Source organism: Heteronotia binoei, chromosome 4 (genome assembly GCF_032191835.1).
Source record: "Heteronotia binoei isolate CCM8104 ecotype False Entrance Well chromosome 4, APGP_CSIRO_Hbin_v1, whole genome shotgun sequence".
In the NCBI taxonomy this organism is placed as follows: Eukaryota; Metazoa; Chordata; class Lepidosauria; order Squamata; family Gekkonidae; genus Heteronotia; species Heteronotia binoei.
Window position 1 is genome coordinate 12,986,620 of NC_083226.1, and position 12,998 is coordinate 12,999,617.

At 48.7% G+C, this 12,998-nt stretch overlaps 1 protein-coding gene across 1 annotated transcript in view; it reads right to left on the reverse strand.

Annotated features, from left to right (window-relative positions):
• The window catches only part of HGD (homogentisate 1,2-dioxygenase), a 47,379-nt gene that overhangs the window by 15,653 nt on the left and 18,728 nt on the right, over nucleotides 1-12,998 (reverse strand). Inside the window, exons 5-9 of the mRNA XM_060236797.1 lie at nucleotides 10,693-10,752; nucleotides 6,791-6,882; nucleotides 3,082-3,116; nucleotides 1,160-1,239; nucleotides 94-193 (exon numbers count right to left, since the gene is read on the reverse strand). Of these exons, the coding sequence (XP_060092780.1) occupies nucleotides 94-193; nucleotides 1,160-1,239; nucleotides 3,082-3,116; nucleotides 6,791-6,882; nucleotides 10,693-10,752 (367 nt within the window). The remainder of the gene's footprint in view (nucleotides 1-93; nucleotides 194-1,159; nucleotides 1,240-3,081; nucleotides 3,117-6,790; nucleotides 6,883-10,692; nucleotides 10,753-12,998) is intronic.

Sequence of the window (12,998 nt, forward strand, 5' to 3'; positions counted from 1 at the left end):
AGTTAAATGCACATGTGGCCCGGTCTCCAGGGTCATAATTCTTGGGCTTCTTTTGCGCCTTTAATTAAGTGGCCTTAAGTAGCAAAGCTTTACCGATTGGTCCAAGGTCTGGCAGCTCGAAATGCACTCCATAGACCTCCAGGATGTAGCCCCGAGTTTCCCCAAACACTTCCACGCTGAAACGCATCCCTTGCTGGGAGACAGAACACAAAGATGGATGTTAAGGTACTGCATGGGATGATGGCGCATGGGCTGATGACCGGTTGACCCAGGGGCAGTCACATGCCCATAAAGCTGCCTTCTGCTGAATCAGACCATTTGGGTCCCTCAGGGCCAGTATTGTCTACTCGGACTGGCAGCAGCTCACAAGTGCCTCGTACAGAGATCTCCCTCATCATCTCCTCCCTGGTCCTTTCTAACTGGAGATGCCAGGGATTGAACCTGGGACCTTCTGCATGCCAAGCAGATCCTCTACCACTGAGCTACAGCTCCTGCCCAGAAATACATGAAGCACCATTGACTTCCTTGAGTCAGAGAAGGAGAGCACTGCGGTTGTTGCTGTTGTAACAAGAAGAAGACTGAAGAAGATATTGGATTTATATCCTGTCCTTTCAGAGGTGGTTTGCCATTGCCCGCCTCTGCATCGTAACCAATGTTCCCTCTAAGCAACAGAGTCTTGTGGGCAAAAATTCTACTTCGTGAGCTACTGGCATTGTGAGCTACTGTATAAATTAGTGTGCTCTGGGGCCATTTTTCCTGAGCTGAGACAAAAATGTGTGAGCCGGAGGCTAAAAATCTGTGAGCTAGCTCACTCTAACTCACCTTAGAGGAAACACCGAGCACAGCCCTGGTATTCCCTTGCAAGCTAAGGCCATTTCCTGCCCAGCTTCTGAGATCTGATGAGATTGGGCTAGCCTGGGATATCTGGGTCAGGGGAGACCAATGGATTAATTCAGTATAAGGCAGCTTTGTGTCTTGTCTGTGGGGCTCCAAGAAGACATAGATAGGATGTTCTAGTAATAAGTCACAACACGGAAGAAAGAATTCTTCTGATCATATCCCCCCCCATACCGCAGCTCTATGCCAGATGCCCATTGTCCAGGCCCGTAGTGGAACAAATCCCGCTTCACTCAGGAGAACAAGATGACCTGTCGCTCACCTGCATGACACAGATCTCATTGGGCTCCACCAACAGCTTGCCGAACTCTGTAGTGATGAGGAGCTTCCCTTGCTGTGGTACTGGAAGAAGGAAGCAGAAAGCGTACCTTGTAGCATGTTCTCATCCCCCAACTGAGGCTCAGGCCAGTGACCTGAATCTCTACCGTTCCATTCAGCAAAGGCTGAAGCCTTTCTCTAGCCATGGGGAAGCTGTCTTCCAACATTTGCTCCCAGAGGAAGGTTTCTCAGGTAAAGTACTGCCCATCAAAGGACCCTCTCTCAGGTGGACCGTGAGTCCAGGAGACAGGACGAAGAGCAAGATGAGCTGGGGAAGGGAGCTTGAGGGCAAATTTGGGTTTCAGACCCTGCTGGATTAGACCAGTGGTCCATCTAGTCCAGCATCCTATCACACACAGCGGCCAACCAGTTCATCTGGGCAGCCAACAACAGGGCATAAAGGTCAAGGCCTTCATAGGGAAATCAAAAGAGCCTTGTTGGATCAGACCAGTGGTCCATCTAGTCCAGCATCCTGCCTCACACAGTGGCCAATCAGTTCCTCTGGAGAGCCAACAACAGGGCAGAGAGGCTGAGGTCTTCCCCTCATAAGAACATGAGAAGAGCCCTGCTGGATCAGACCAGTGGTCCATCTAGTCCAGCATCCTATCTCACATAGTGGCCAACCAGTTCCTCTGGAGGGCCAGCAACAGGGCAGAGAGGCCGAGGCCTTCCCCTCATAAGAACATATGAAGAGCCCTGTTGGATCAGACCAGTGGTCCATCTAGTCCAGCATCCTGCCTCACACAGTGGCCAACCAGTTCCTCTGAAGGGCCAGCAACGGGGCAGAGAGGCTGAGGCCTTCCCCTCATAAGAATATGAGAAGAGCCCTGCTGGATCAGACCAGGGGTCCATCTAGTCCAGCATCCTGTCTCACACAGTGGCCAACCAGTTCCTCTGGAGGGCCAACAACAGGGCAGAGAGGCCAAGGCCTTTGCCTGCAGTTGCCTCCTGGCTCTGAGATTGAGATTCACTACTTCTAAACATGGAGGTTCCAGACCTCACTTCTGTGATCCTCCTTTGCAAAATGTGCACAGGAGCTATGGGATATGGCCAGCTGCTCAGTAATGCTATACATTGATCAATGCTGATTGTGAAAACAATAAAACATTAACTTGTTCAGCATTATCTACTGTGAGATTCCCTGCTTTTTATGTTGGGTATGGAGAAAATAGCGTGTTGCTACTTTGCAAATATAGTCCTGAAAACTGCCTTAAGTGTAGAAGTGAGCCTACTCCACAGAATTTGAGGCCTGCTGGCTATCACGTTCTTCTGTTTCTCTCGACATCCAGATCCCTTAAAATCATTGCACTTGTTCACTTTAAATATTTGTCGTCCACATTCTGAGCTCTCCCGTTCTTGAGGTGGCTTTCGACAAAGGAGCGATAAAAACGACAATGACGATGTGTGTAAAACTTCGGTGCTAAATCAAAAGACGGCAGCGGAATCCTTAAAAGTAATATGTTAGGGGTGAAGCAAGCTAGTCAAAATAACAGTAGTGTACGTGGAATCATTAGAAATGATAATTTAAGGAACCGTGAGCAGCAAAGGATGAAAAGCAAAGCAGCAGCACCATTACAGCTTAAATCACCTTAAAATGGCAGCAGCGGCCTCATGGTCCTAATACAGAAGCAAATGCATAGAACGAATAAAGGATGTGTGCCGCATCCTTTTCCAGGGACAGAGCTCTGGCCTTTGGTTCTTTTGCCGAGCTGTTATTTGACTATTAACTCATCTGACCCCATCCCTCTTACAAGCACCTCCACGATTCCCTTAACCGCTCACACGTTAATGTATCAATTTTACATCAGGGAGAAACACGAGCCCACAAAATATCAGAGTTTTCAAACCATCGGGGCAGCCACTCACCAATCAGAAAGTCTCCATCCGAATTGTACAAGCATCTGCAAAGAAAAAAAGAGCATTTGACTGGAGCGCGTGCAACGGGTGATGTTGCTGGATGGTATTCTCAGGTTAGAATCATAGAATCAGAATAACAGAATCATAGAGTTGGAAGATACCTCCAGAGTCATCTAGTCCAACCCCCTGCACAATGCCGGAAACTCACAAACACCTCCTCCTAAATTCACAGGATCTTCATTGCTGTCAGATGGCCATCTAGCCTCTGTTTAAAAACCTCTAAGGAAGGAGAGCCCACCACCTTCCGACGAAGCCTGTTCCACTGAAGAATCAGAATCATGGTACCTCCAGGGTCATCTAGTCCGACCCCCTGCACAATGCAGGAAACTCATGACTACCTCCCCCTAAATTCACAGGATCCTCATTGCTATCAGATGGTCATCTAGCCTCTGTTTAAGAACCTCCAAGGAAGGAGAGCCCACCACCTCCTGTGGAAGCCTGTTCCACTGAGGAACCGCTCTAACGGTCAGGAAGTTCTTCCTAATATGGCGCTGGAAACTCTTCTGGTACTTTGGAGACCAGCTGTAATGCCAGGTTAGCTAAGAATATTTGGCATGCCAAAAGTGGGCAAGATCCTGTCCTTGAGACGAGGGGGAGGAGTTTCTGTATTGCGGGTTTAGGCTTCCAGGAGTCTGCTAAGTACACGATCAGAAAGAAATGCCACCCAGGCCCCATGATTTCTTTCCAAGTAGCGAGTGCGGGGGCCGATGGTCTCTCTTGGCATGCTTTCACGGCTAATCAGAGGAGCGGTAATCCGAGACGTCCCTGGTTCCAATGAACATGAACCTATGAAGCTGCCTTCTACTGAAGCAGACCCTCGGTCCATCAAAGTCAGTCTTGTCTACTCAGACTAGCAGCGGCTCTCTCCAGGGTCTCAAGCGAAGGTTTTTCACACCTATTTGCCTGGACCCTTTTTAGTTGGGAGATGCCAGGGATTGAACCTAAAGCGGATGCTCTACCACTGAGCCACTGTCCCTCCCCTAACATATGAAGCTGCCTTCTACTGAATCAGACCCTCAGTCCATCGAAGTCAGTCTTGTCTACTCAGACTGGCAGCGGCTCTCCAGGGTCTCAAGCGGAGGTTTTTCACACCTATTTGCCTGGACCCTTTTGAGTTGGGAGGTGCCGGGGACTGAACCTGGGACCTTCTGCTTACCAAGCAGATGCTCTACCACTGAGCCACCGTCCCTCCCCGATCTCACTTTGATCCTGCGTTCAGTAAGTAGCTTTAGAGAAGCCTCAGCCAAGATGATACAATACTGGCTTAGCCGTTCAACCGGGTTGTAATCAGGATTATAACACCGTACATGAAGTACTAAGGCCAAAAGCTCTCTACAAATGCTAAGTAGGTATACATATCCTCATAGGGTTACCTACTCCAAGTTGGATAATTCTTGGAGTGTTGGGGGTAAAGCTGGAGGCTGGAACTTGGGAAAAAGAGGGACCTCATGTTGATGCGCCCGAGCTTAAGAGGGTAGTCTTTAGCGACGCAAAGAATGAAGGTTGCACACAGTAGTGTTAAAACCACTATATACAATTTATTTACCCCTCTCACTCTCCAATCCGACAGAATGCTCCGCTGCTCTCCAACTTCCATAACCCACACATAGCAAAGTGTCTTTGTACATTTATACATCAGGTAACCAATCAGCTTCCTGCTGATGCAAGCTCTAGGCTGATGCAACCTCTGATGCAACCAGCCACCTCCTGTCATTTAGATGATCTACCTGGTAAATCAGTTTCACTTTCCCAGCATGTGCTAGAAAACTGTCAAGGCTTTTTACATATAAGCGACACCTCAGTGGGGCATAATGCCCTACCGCCTGCCCTCCAAAGCAGCTTGTTCTTCCAGGGGAACTGCAGAGACCATTTGTAATGCTAGGAAATCTCCAGGCCCCACCTGGTTAGCAGCAAATGCAAGGAGAGAGGTCACCTGGACTTGAGACAAGCCTGACCTTTAAAAAAGGCCGCCGAGACCCAAGATTACTAAAATGTAAAGTACTCTAATTATGCAAAAAAAAAAAAAAACAACCCAGGCATCAAATAGAATTCAAAAGCACCTTTAAGACCAACTTAGTTTTATTCAGAACATAAGCTTTTGTGTGCTCTTAAGCGCACTTCATCCGACAAGGAATCCGGCACAGTGAGCAGAGCCACACATAGCTGGTAGGCAGTGGCCCGGAGTACCATTTTACATTCTAAATCACTACCTACCAGATAATTTTACTTCACTGTCATTGGTTCTTAAATCTGTATCCTGTTGCATTCTGGGCCACTGCCTACCAGCTATGTATGGCTCTGCTCAGCTCTGTATGGCTTTGCTCCCTGTGCCGGATTCCTCGTCTGGTGAAGTGCGCTTAAGAGCACACGAAAGCTTACGTTCTGAATAAAGCTAAGTTGGTCTTAAAGGTGCTATTGACTCCTATTTTGTTCTGCTGCTTCAGACCAACACGGCTGCCTATTTGGATCTATCAAATAGAATTGTACACTTAGAAGTATACATGGATCGATACCAAATGCAATCATTAGTTCCAATTGATGCTAAATATTTTTGGTTGAAGTTCATACAGTTTCACAGAAGAAAGTCCATTCTCCAATCCCATGAGGTCATCCAAAAATATTTAGCATCAATCGGAACTAATGATTGCATTTGGAATGGATTTATGTATACTTCAAAGTGTATAATTCTATTTGATGCCTGTTGCTGTTTTAACTCTTGGTATAATTAGAGTACTTTACATTTTAGTAATCTTGGGTCACAGTGGTCTTTTTCTTAGGTCAGGGTTGTCCCACCTGGAGGTTGGCAACCCTAATTCCTCAAAACGACTTCAGTTGCATTCTAAAAACCCATGGCTGTGTATGGAAGAGAGACAGCGGAGTGCGGGAGAGGGAAGGGAAGGTGACTAGATAGCTGTCAGATCTCAGGGGACGATGGAGATCTCTCCATTCATTTCTTATTCCACTTCCCTTATTAGCTTCCATGACTAAAGGCCTTAAGCTCAACTGGAATGTATCAATGATCAAAACATACATAGATATAGATAGAACATTACTCACAAAATTCACAGAATTTGCAGTCAATACATTCAAAGCTAAAATGTAAATATAATATTAAAGTAAAAAGTTAAAGGTAGTCCCCTTCGCAAGCCCCAGTCCTTTTCAACTCTGGGGTGACGTTGCTTTCACAACGTTTTCACGGCAGACTTTTTACGGGGTGGTTTTGCCGTTGCCTTCCCCAGTCATCTACACTTCCCCCCCAGCAAGCTGGGCACTCATTTGACCGACCTTAGAAGGATGGAAGGCTGAGTCAACCTGGAGCCAGCTACCTGAACCCAGCTTCCGCCGGGATCGAACTCAGGTCGCGAGCAGAGGGCTCCGACTGCAGCACTGCAGCTTGACCACTCTGCGCCACGGGGCTCTTTTTATAATATTAAAACAGGATAATATAAATATTATATTATATTATATCTTAATAACATAATAATGTCTTTTAATAGTTAATATTAGATCAGGAATTTCTAATAAAACCTATTTTTCAGTCGAGACCACTCCTGTTTTTGCTGAGACGCAGCCGAAACCACAAATTAACCCTCTGGCATTTCAAGCAGAGTTTTGAAAGGGGTGCAACACTTTGCTTGCGCGCATATGACTCACAAACCTGTCGACCATGGAAACGTTACAGGTGAAGATGTGGACCGCCAGCCCGGTCCTAGACCTCGGCTCTCCAGCCCCGCACAAGGTGTGCAGCCCCTGGGGAAAGAAACAACCCAACGTAGAGCAAACAACCAACACCTCCACTGGCACAGCCCCTGACAAGAACCCATAAATCAGTCAAGAAGAATCACTTTGTTGCCCTTTCCCATTAGAACCACTCCAGAACTTTGGAAGTCCTCCGAGTCGGAACACGCAGGCCGTGTCACGATGTTAAGTGTGGCCAGTGTGCCTTAAAATGGAACAAGATCACGTCTCACGCTGAGTGTTAAAAAGGATGCAAGTACTGCTTTACGAGGCTGGGATAATGGCCAGTTTCTGTTGTGCTTCTAAATCAGGGGCGGCCAAACTGTGGCTCAGGAGCCGCATATCGCTCTTTCACATACATTGCGTGATTCTCAAAGCCCCCATTGCCCTGTCGGCCGACTTGGAGAAGGCATTTCTCTCTTTAAACCACTTCTCCAAGCCAAGCCAGCCAGCAGCTTGGAGAATGCATTTAAATTAAAGTCACTTTCTTTCCACCTCTCCCTCCCTTCCCATCTTCCTTCCTTCCTCCCTCCCTCCCTCCCTCCCTTCCTTCTCTCAAGCATCTGAAGTTTATTCTATGTGGCTCTTACATTAAGCAAATTTGGCCACCCCTAGTCCAAATACTTTTTTCTTGGCTAACATTATGAAGTGGAATCCTTTCCCACCTGCTCATTCTCATCCAATACCCCCCGTCACTACAGCTTCTGTCCTGAAGTTTCTCATTGTGCAGGTGTTATGTTATGTGGACTTAAGGGAAGACTTGGATATTCCCGCCGGCTCATTGGAGCCAGGCAGACTGAGCTTGGGGACGTGGGAACAAAGGGCTGCAGGATCCAAATACCTGCAGCCCTAGACCAATCACAAGCCCCCACCGGTTTGAATGACCCAATGATGTGCTAATTTGGGAACCTAGTAGGCTTCCCAACCTCCCTGCCCTGGCGGGGGATCCCAGAGTTTGCGGCCTCCTCCCCCGCTCTCCAAAAATCTGGAAGCAGGGGGGGAGGGGGAGAACATGTGTGTAGGTATCATGTAGTTGTAGAGCTCCTGATCCGTTTGTAAAATGTGTGCCTTTAAGGCTGCGCAGGAAACAGGAAACAGGAAGGGCTCCATTGGAAAGGGTCAGTAATAGTTTCCATGGAGAACGGCCCCTCCCTTTCTTTTGCTTTCATTTTCACAGCAAGTAGAGTTCTGCAGGAAGAAGATCTAGTAAGTATTTGTGTGTGTGTGAGAGGGAGGGGGCAGGGGATTCCCTGGTTTGGAGGCCCTCCCCCCTTTAGAAAGCTTGGGGGGGAGGGAAATGTCTACTGGGCACTCTGTTATTCCCTATGGAGAACGATTCCCATAGGGAATAATAGGGAATTGATCCGTGGGTATTGGGGGCTCTAGGGGGGGCTATTTTTTGAGGTAGAGGCACCAAATTTTTAGTATAGCATCTAGTGCCTCTCCCCAAAATACCCCCCCACGTTTCGAAAAGATTGGACCAGAGGGTCCAATTCTATGAGCCCCAAAAGATGGTGCCCCTATCCTTAATTATTTCCTATGGAAGAAAGGCATTTAAAAAGGTGTGTTGTCCCTTTAAATGTGATGGCCAGAACTCCCTTTGGAGTTCAATTATGCTTGTCACACCCTTTTTCCTGGCTCCACCCCCAATGTCTCCTGGCTCCACCCCCAAAGTCTCCTGGCTCTGCCCCCAAAGCCCCCAGATTTTTCTTTAATTGGACTTGGGAACCCTAGAACCTAGAGATGTATATGTTGGGCCTGCAGGCCCTATCCCCATTCTTATATTGTAACCTTTACTATGTGATTCCTAATAAAGAGCTTGTTATCGCTACGTGGAGACTCTGCCGTGTGTAGAACCCACTATATTATAGCAGGTCTTGGCATACTGTTCTTTTCCACCAAAAGGAGCCTTGCCCTTACTCTCTTTCACCAGCAGAAAAACTGGCCAGTCCATTCACAGGTAAGAACATAAGAGAAGCCATGTTGGATCAGGCCAACGGCCCATCAAGTCCAACCCTCTGTGTCACACAGTGGCAAAAAATGTTATATACACACATACACTGTGGCTAATAGCCACTGATGGACCTGTGCTCCATATTTTTATCTAAACCCCTCTTGAAGGTGGCTATACTTGTGGCCGCCACCACCTCCTGTGGCAGTGAATTCCACAGGTACCTACAGATGTATGTGATCATTGGGGAGGGGGAGCATTGGGAGAGGGAGAACAGTTTTCCCACACGCCAGCAATCCTCCGATTATGTTTTAAGAGTGGGGAGGGCTGGCATGATAAAAGTTTCCATTATGGGGGATGTGGCTTGGACTCCGATGGAGCCGGGCGCTTGAGAACAGAGCTCCGCTTCACGGCCCCTAATACCTGTCTTTAGGCGCAATTTTTGCGACCTCTACTCCACTCCGGAATGATGGGGAAACTTAATGGTTGAAACTCTGCATCTGGCAAGGCTTCTCATCTTCTGTCTTTAGACCAAATAGCACCTCAATGGCATTTCCTCCTTCGACGTCCACTGCTGGGCCCAAGATGGCCACCGCTGCCTCAAGCCCGCCACCTCAGAACTCCACTTACTGTTCAAGGTCTTCAGTCAGCCCTAACTGCCTTTCACAAAGACTTATTTGAGGATTTTCACGAGCTTATTAAAAACATCTCAGATCGGCTTGACGCACAACAAACAACGTCGCAGGATGTGTCCGGTACGGCTGAGGTAGGGTTACCAAGTCCAATTCAAGAAATATCTGGGGACTTTGGGGGTGCAGCCAGGAGACTTTGGGGGTGGAGCCAGGAGACATTGGGGGCGGAGCCAGGAACAAGGATGATTTAATTCCAAGGGAGTTCTGGCCATCACATTTAAAGGAACAGCACACCTTTTTAAATGTCTTCCTTCCATAGGAAATAATGAAGGATAGGGGCACCTTCTTTTGGGGCGCATAAAATTGGACCCCCTGGTCCAACTGTTTTGAAGCTTGGGGGGGTACTTTGGGGAGAGGCACTGAATACTATACTGAAAATTTGGTGCGTCTACCTCAAAAAACAGCTCCCCCAGAGCCCCCGAAACCTCCAGATCAATTCCCCATTATACCCTATGAGAATCGATCTCCACGTAGGGAATAATGAAGTGCTCAGTAGACGTTTTCCTCCCCCCCCCCACCCTTTCTGGCGACTCTGAAGCGAGGGATTGGCCTCTCTACTCATGAGTTGCTGCCAACTTCTTCAAAGTAACACAGACACCCCATCCCAAGAGGAAGCCTTTCAATCAGAGACTGAAGCCTCCAGAGGTGCAAAGGCACATGGTCCTGTGGGGGCGGGGCTTCCCCCCATTGGCCAGCTGACTGGGGGCGGGAAGGAGCCTGGGAAAGCAGAAGAACCCCCGCTGAGACCTGGAGATTGGCAAGCCTAAGGCAGAGAGAGGCAAACCTGGTGACGACGCCAGCAGCAGCTGCACCAGGCAAGTCAGGCAAAGAGCAGCTAAGTTGCTGGCTGTGTGTGAAGGCCGGGAGGACTGCAAGCAGGGGGAGGACCAGGGAAGGAGGGAGCCATCCCAGGGCTCCTAAAGGCATGGGGGGTCATAGGCCAGTGCCTACTTGGCCTAATTGTTAATCTGGCTCTGTTTGTAAGCATATTTCTCATATGCCTCAATACCTGTAGCTGAGCAACTGCTGTAATATTGTGCTCTTGAATTCGGCATGTTGCTTGGGGCCACTCACCCTGCCTCGTTTGTTTCTGCAAACCGCAAAACACCACTGTGTGGCTTCTTTCATCGGAAGGACCCCGCAAAGAACCCCCGGGTGTGTTTCGGTTGGTTAACTTACTGTCACGAAGTCCAGCCTTCTCTGCGAGGCCGTGGGGATCTCGAAAGGTTTCCATCTCAGCTGGAATTCAACAGATACGAATCAATTATGCCACCACAAAAGAGCCAGTCCTTTTCTGTTGTGCACCACACAGGACAGAAAGTGTTTGTAGGACAGAAGGAAACAAAAGATGTGCAGAAGATATGTGTCTCTCAAAGGCTGGTTTTGAGAATAATTTTCTATCCATATCAGTGGGTGAAATATAGTTAGAATTCTTATCTCGTTACAGATGCCGGTTTTCTGTATTACCCATCTCTAAGCCTACATCCTCGCTCCAAGCGTACAAGCATAGACAGCTTCAAGAGGGAACTGGATAAACGTATGGAGCAGAGGTCCATCAATGGCTATTAGCCAGAATGTATAGACAGAAAACTATATATACGATGTTCTGTATTCTTGGTGCTTGGGAGGCAACCGTGGGAGTTCTGGCCCCGCAGGTGGACCTCCTGCTAGCACCTGGACACTGTGCGACATTCTGTGTCCACTGTGTGACACAGAATGTTGGACTGGATGGGCCACTGGCCTGATCCAACATGGCGGCTTCTTTTATATCCTTATGAATCCTGTGAAGGTCCAAGTATTAAATTAAGCTGTCGTATCATTTGAGAGACTCATGGCGCAGAGTGGCAAAGCTGCAGTATTGCTGTCCAAGCTCTATGATCATGACCTGAGTTCAGTCCCAGTGGTAGCTGGGTTCAAGTAGCTGGCTCAAGGTTGACTCAGCCTTCCATCCTTCCGAGGTCAATAAAACGAGTACCCAGCTTGCTGGGGAGGAGGGAAGTGGAGATGACTGGGGAAGGCAATGCCAAACCACCCCATAAAAAGTTTGCCGTGAAAACGTGATGCAATGTCACCCAAGTCAGAAACGACTGGTGCTTGCACAGGGGACTACCTTTACCTTTGTCATTTGAGAGCTACCTGTTCTTTCTGGGAAGCAGTTATCTGCATGGTTGACTATATATTTGCTTTTCATTTTCAGAAGAAGAACAAGATATTGGATTTATATCCTGCCCTCCACTCTGAAGAGTCTCAGAATGGCCTACAATCTCCTTTCCCTTCCTCCCCCACAACAGACACCCTGTGAGGTGGGTGGGGCCGAGAGGGCTCTCACAGCAGCTGCCCTTTCAACAACAGATTCTCAGAGTGGCCTACAATCTCCTTTACCTTCCTCCCCCACAACAGACACCTTGTGAGGTGGGTGGGGCTGGAGAGGGCTCTCACAGCAGCTGCCCTTGCAGAGACAGAGTCTCAGAACGGCCTACAATTTCCTTTCACTTCCTCCGCCACAACAGACACCCTGTGAGGTGGGTGGGGCTGAGAGGGCTCTCACAGCAGCTGCCCTTTCAAGGACAGAGTCTCATAATGGCCTACAATCTCCTTTTCCTTCCTCCCCCACAACAGACACCCTGTGAGGTGGGTGGGGCTGAGAGGGCTCTCACAGCAGCTGCCCTTTCAAGGACAGAGTCTCAGAACAGCCTACAATCTCCTTTACCTTCCTCCCCCACAACAGACACCCTGTGAGGTGGGTGGGGCTGAGAGGGCTCTCACAGCTGCTGCCCTTTTAAGGACAACCTCTGCTAGAGCTATGGCTGACCCAAGGCCATTCCAGCAGGTGCAAGTGGAGGAGTGGGGAATCAAACCCGGTTCTCCCAGGTAAGAGTCCGCACACTTCACCACTACACCAAACTGGCTCTCTCTGGCTCAGAAACAAAAGTGGATGGAATCAGGAACAAATCAAAACTTGAGAGAGAGAGCGCTCTCCCATGATTACAGCTCTACCCCCCGCCCCATGGCAAAAGAGTATTTGGAGGGGGGGGGCAACCTAGAAAGACACCAGCCTCCCAGAGGGCAGCTCCCAGGTTAAGACAAAGAGAGGCATCCAATTCAAGGAGATGACACCTATACACACATAAAGCGATACAGCACCCCTCAGTGTCCAGGCATATTGAGTCCTCAAGGGAGGGACGGTGGCTCAGGGGTAGAGCATCTGCTTGGGAAGCAGAAGGTCCCAGGTTCAATCCCTGGCATCTCCAGTTAAAAAGGGTCCAGGCAAGTAGGCATGAAAAACCTCAGCTGGAGACCCTGGAGAGCCGCTGCCAGACTGAGTAGACAATACTGACTTTGATGGACCCAGGGTCTGATTCAGTAGAAGGCAGCTTCATATGTTCTCACTCAACAGACTTTCCATTCTTCTCCAGAAGGAACTGGTCTCTTCTGGCTTTGGAAAGCACGGACTTCCCCACAAGCGCATCCCTGGGGTTTGCATT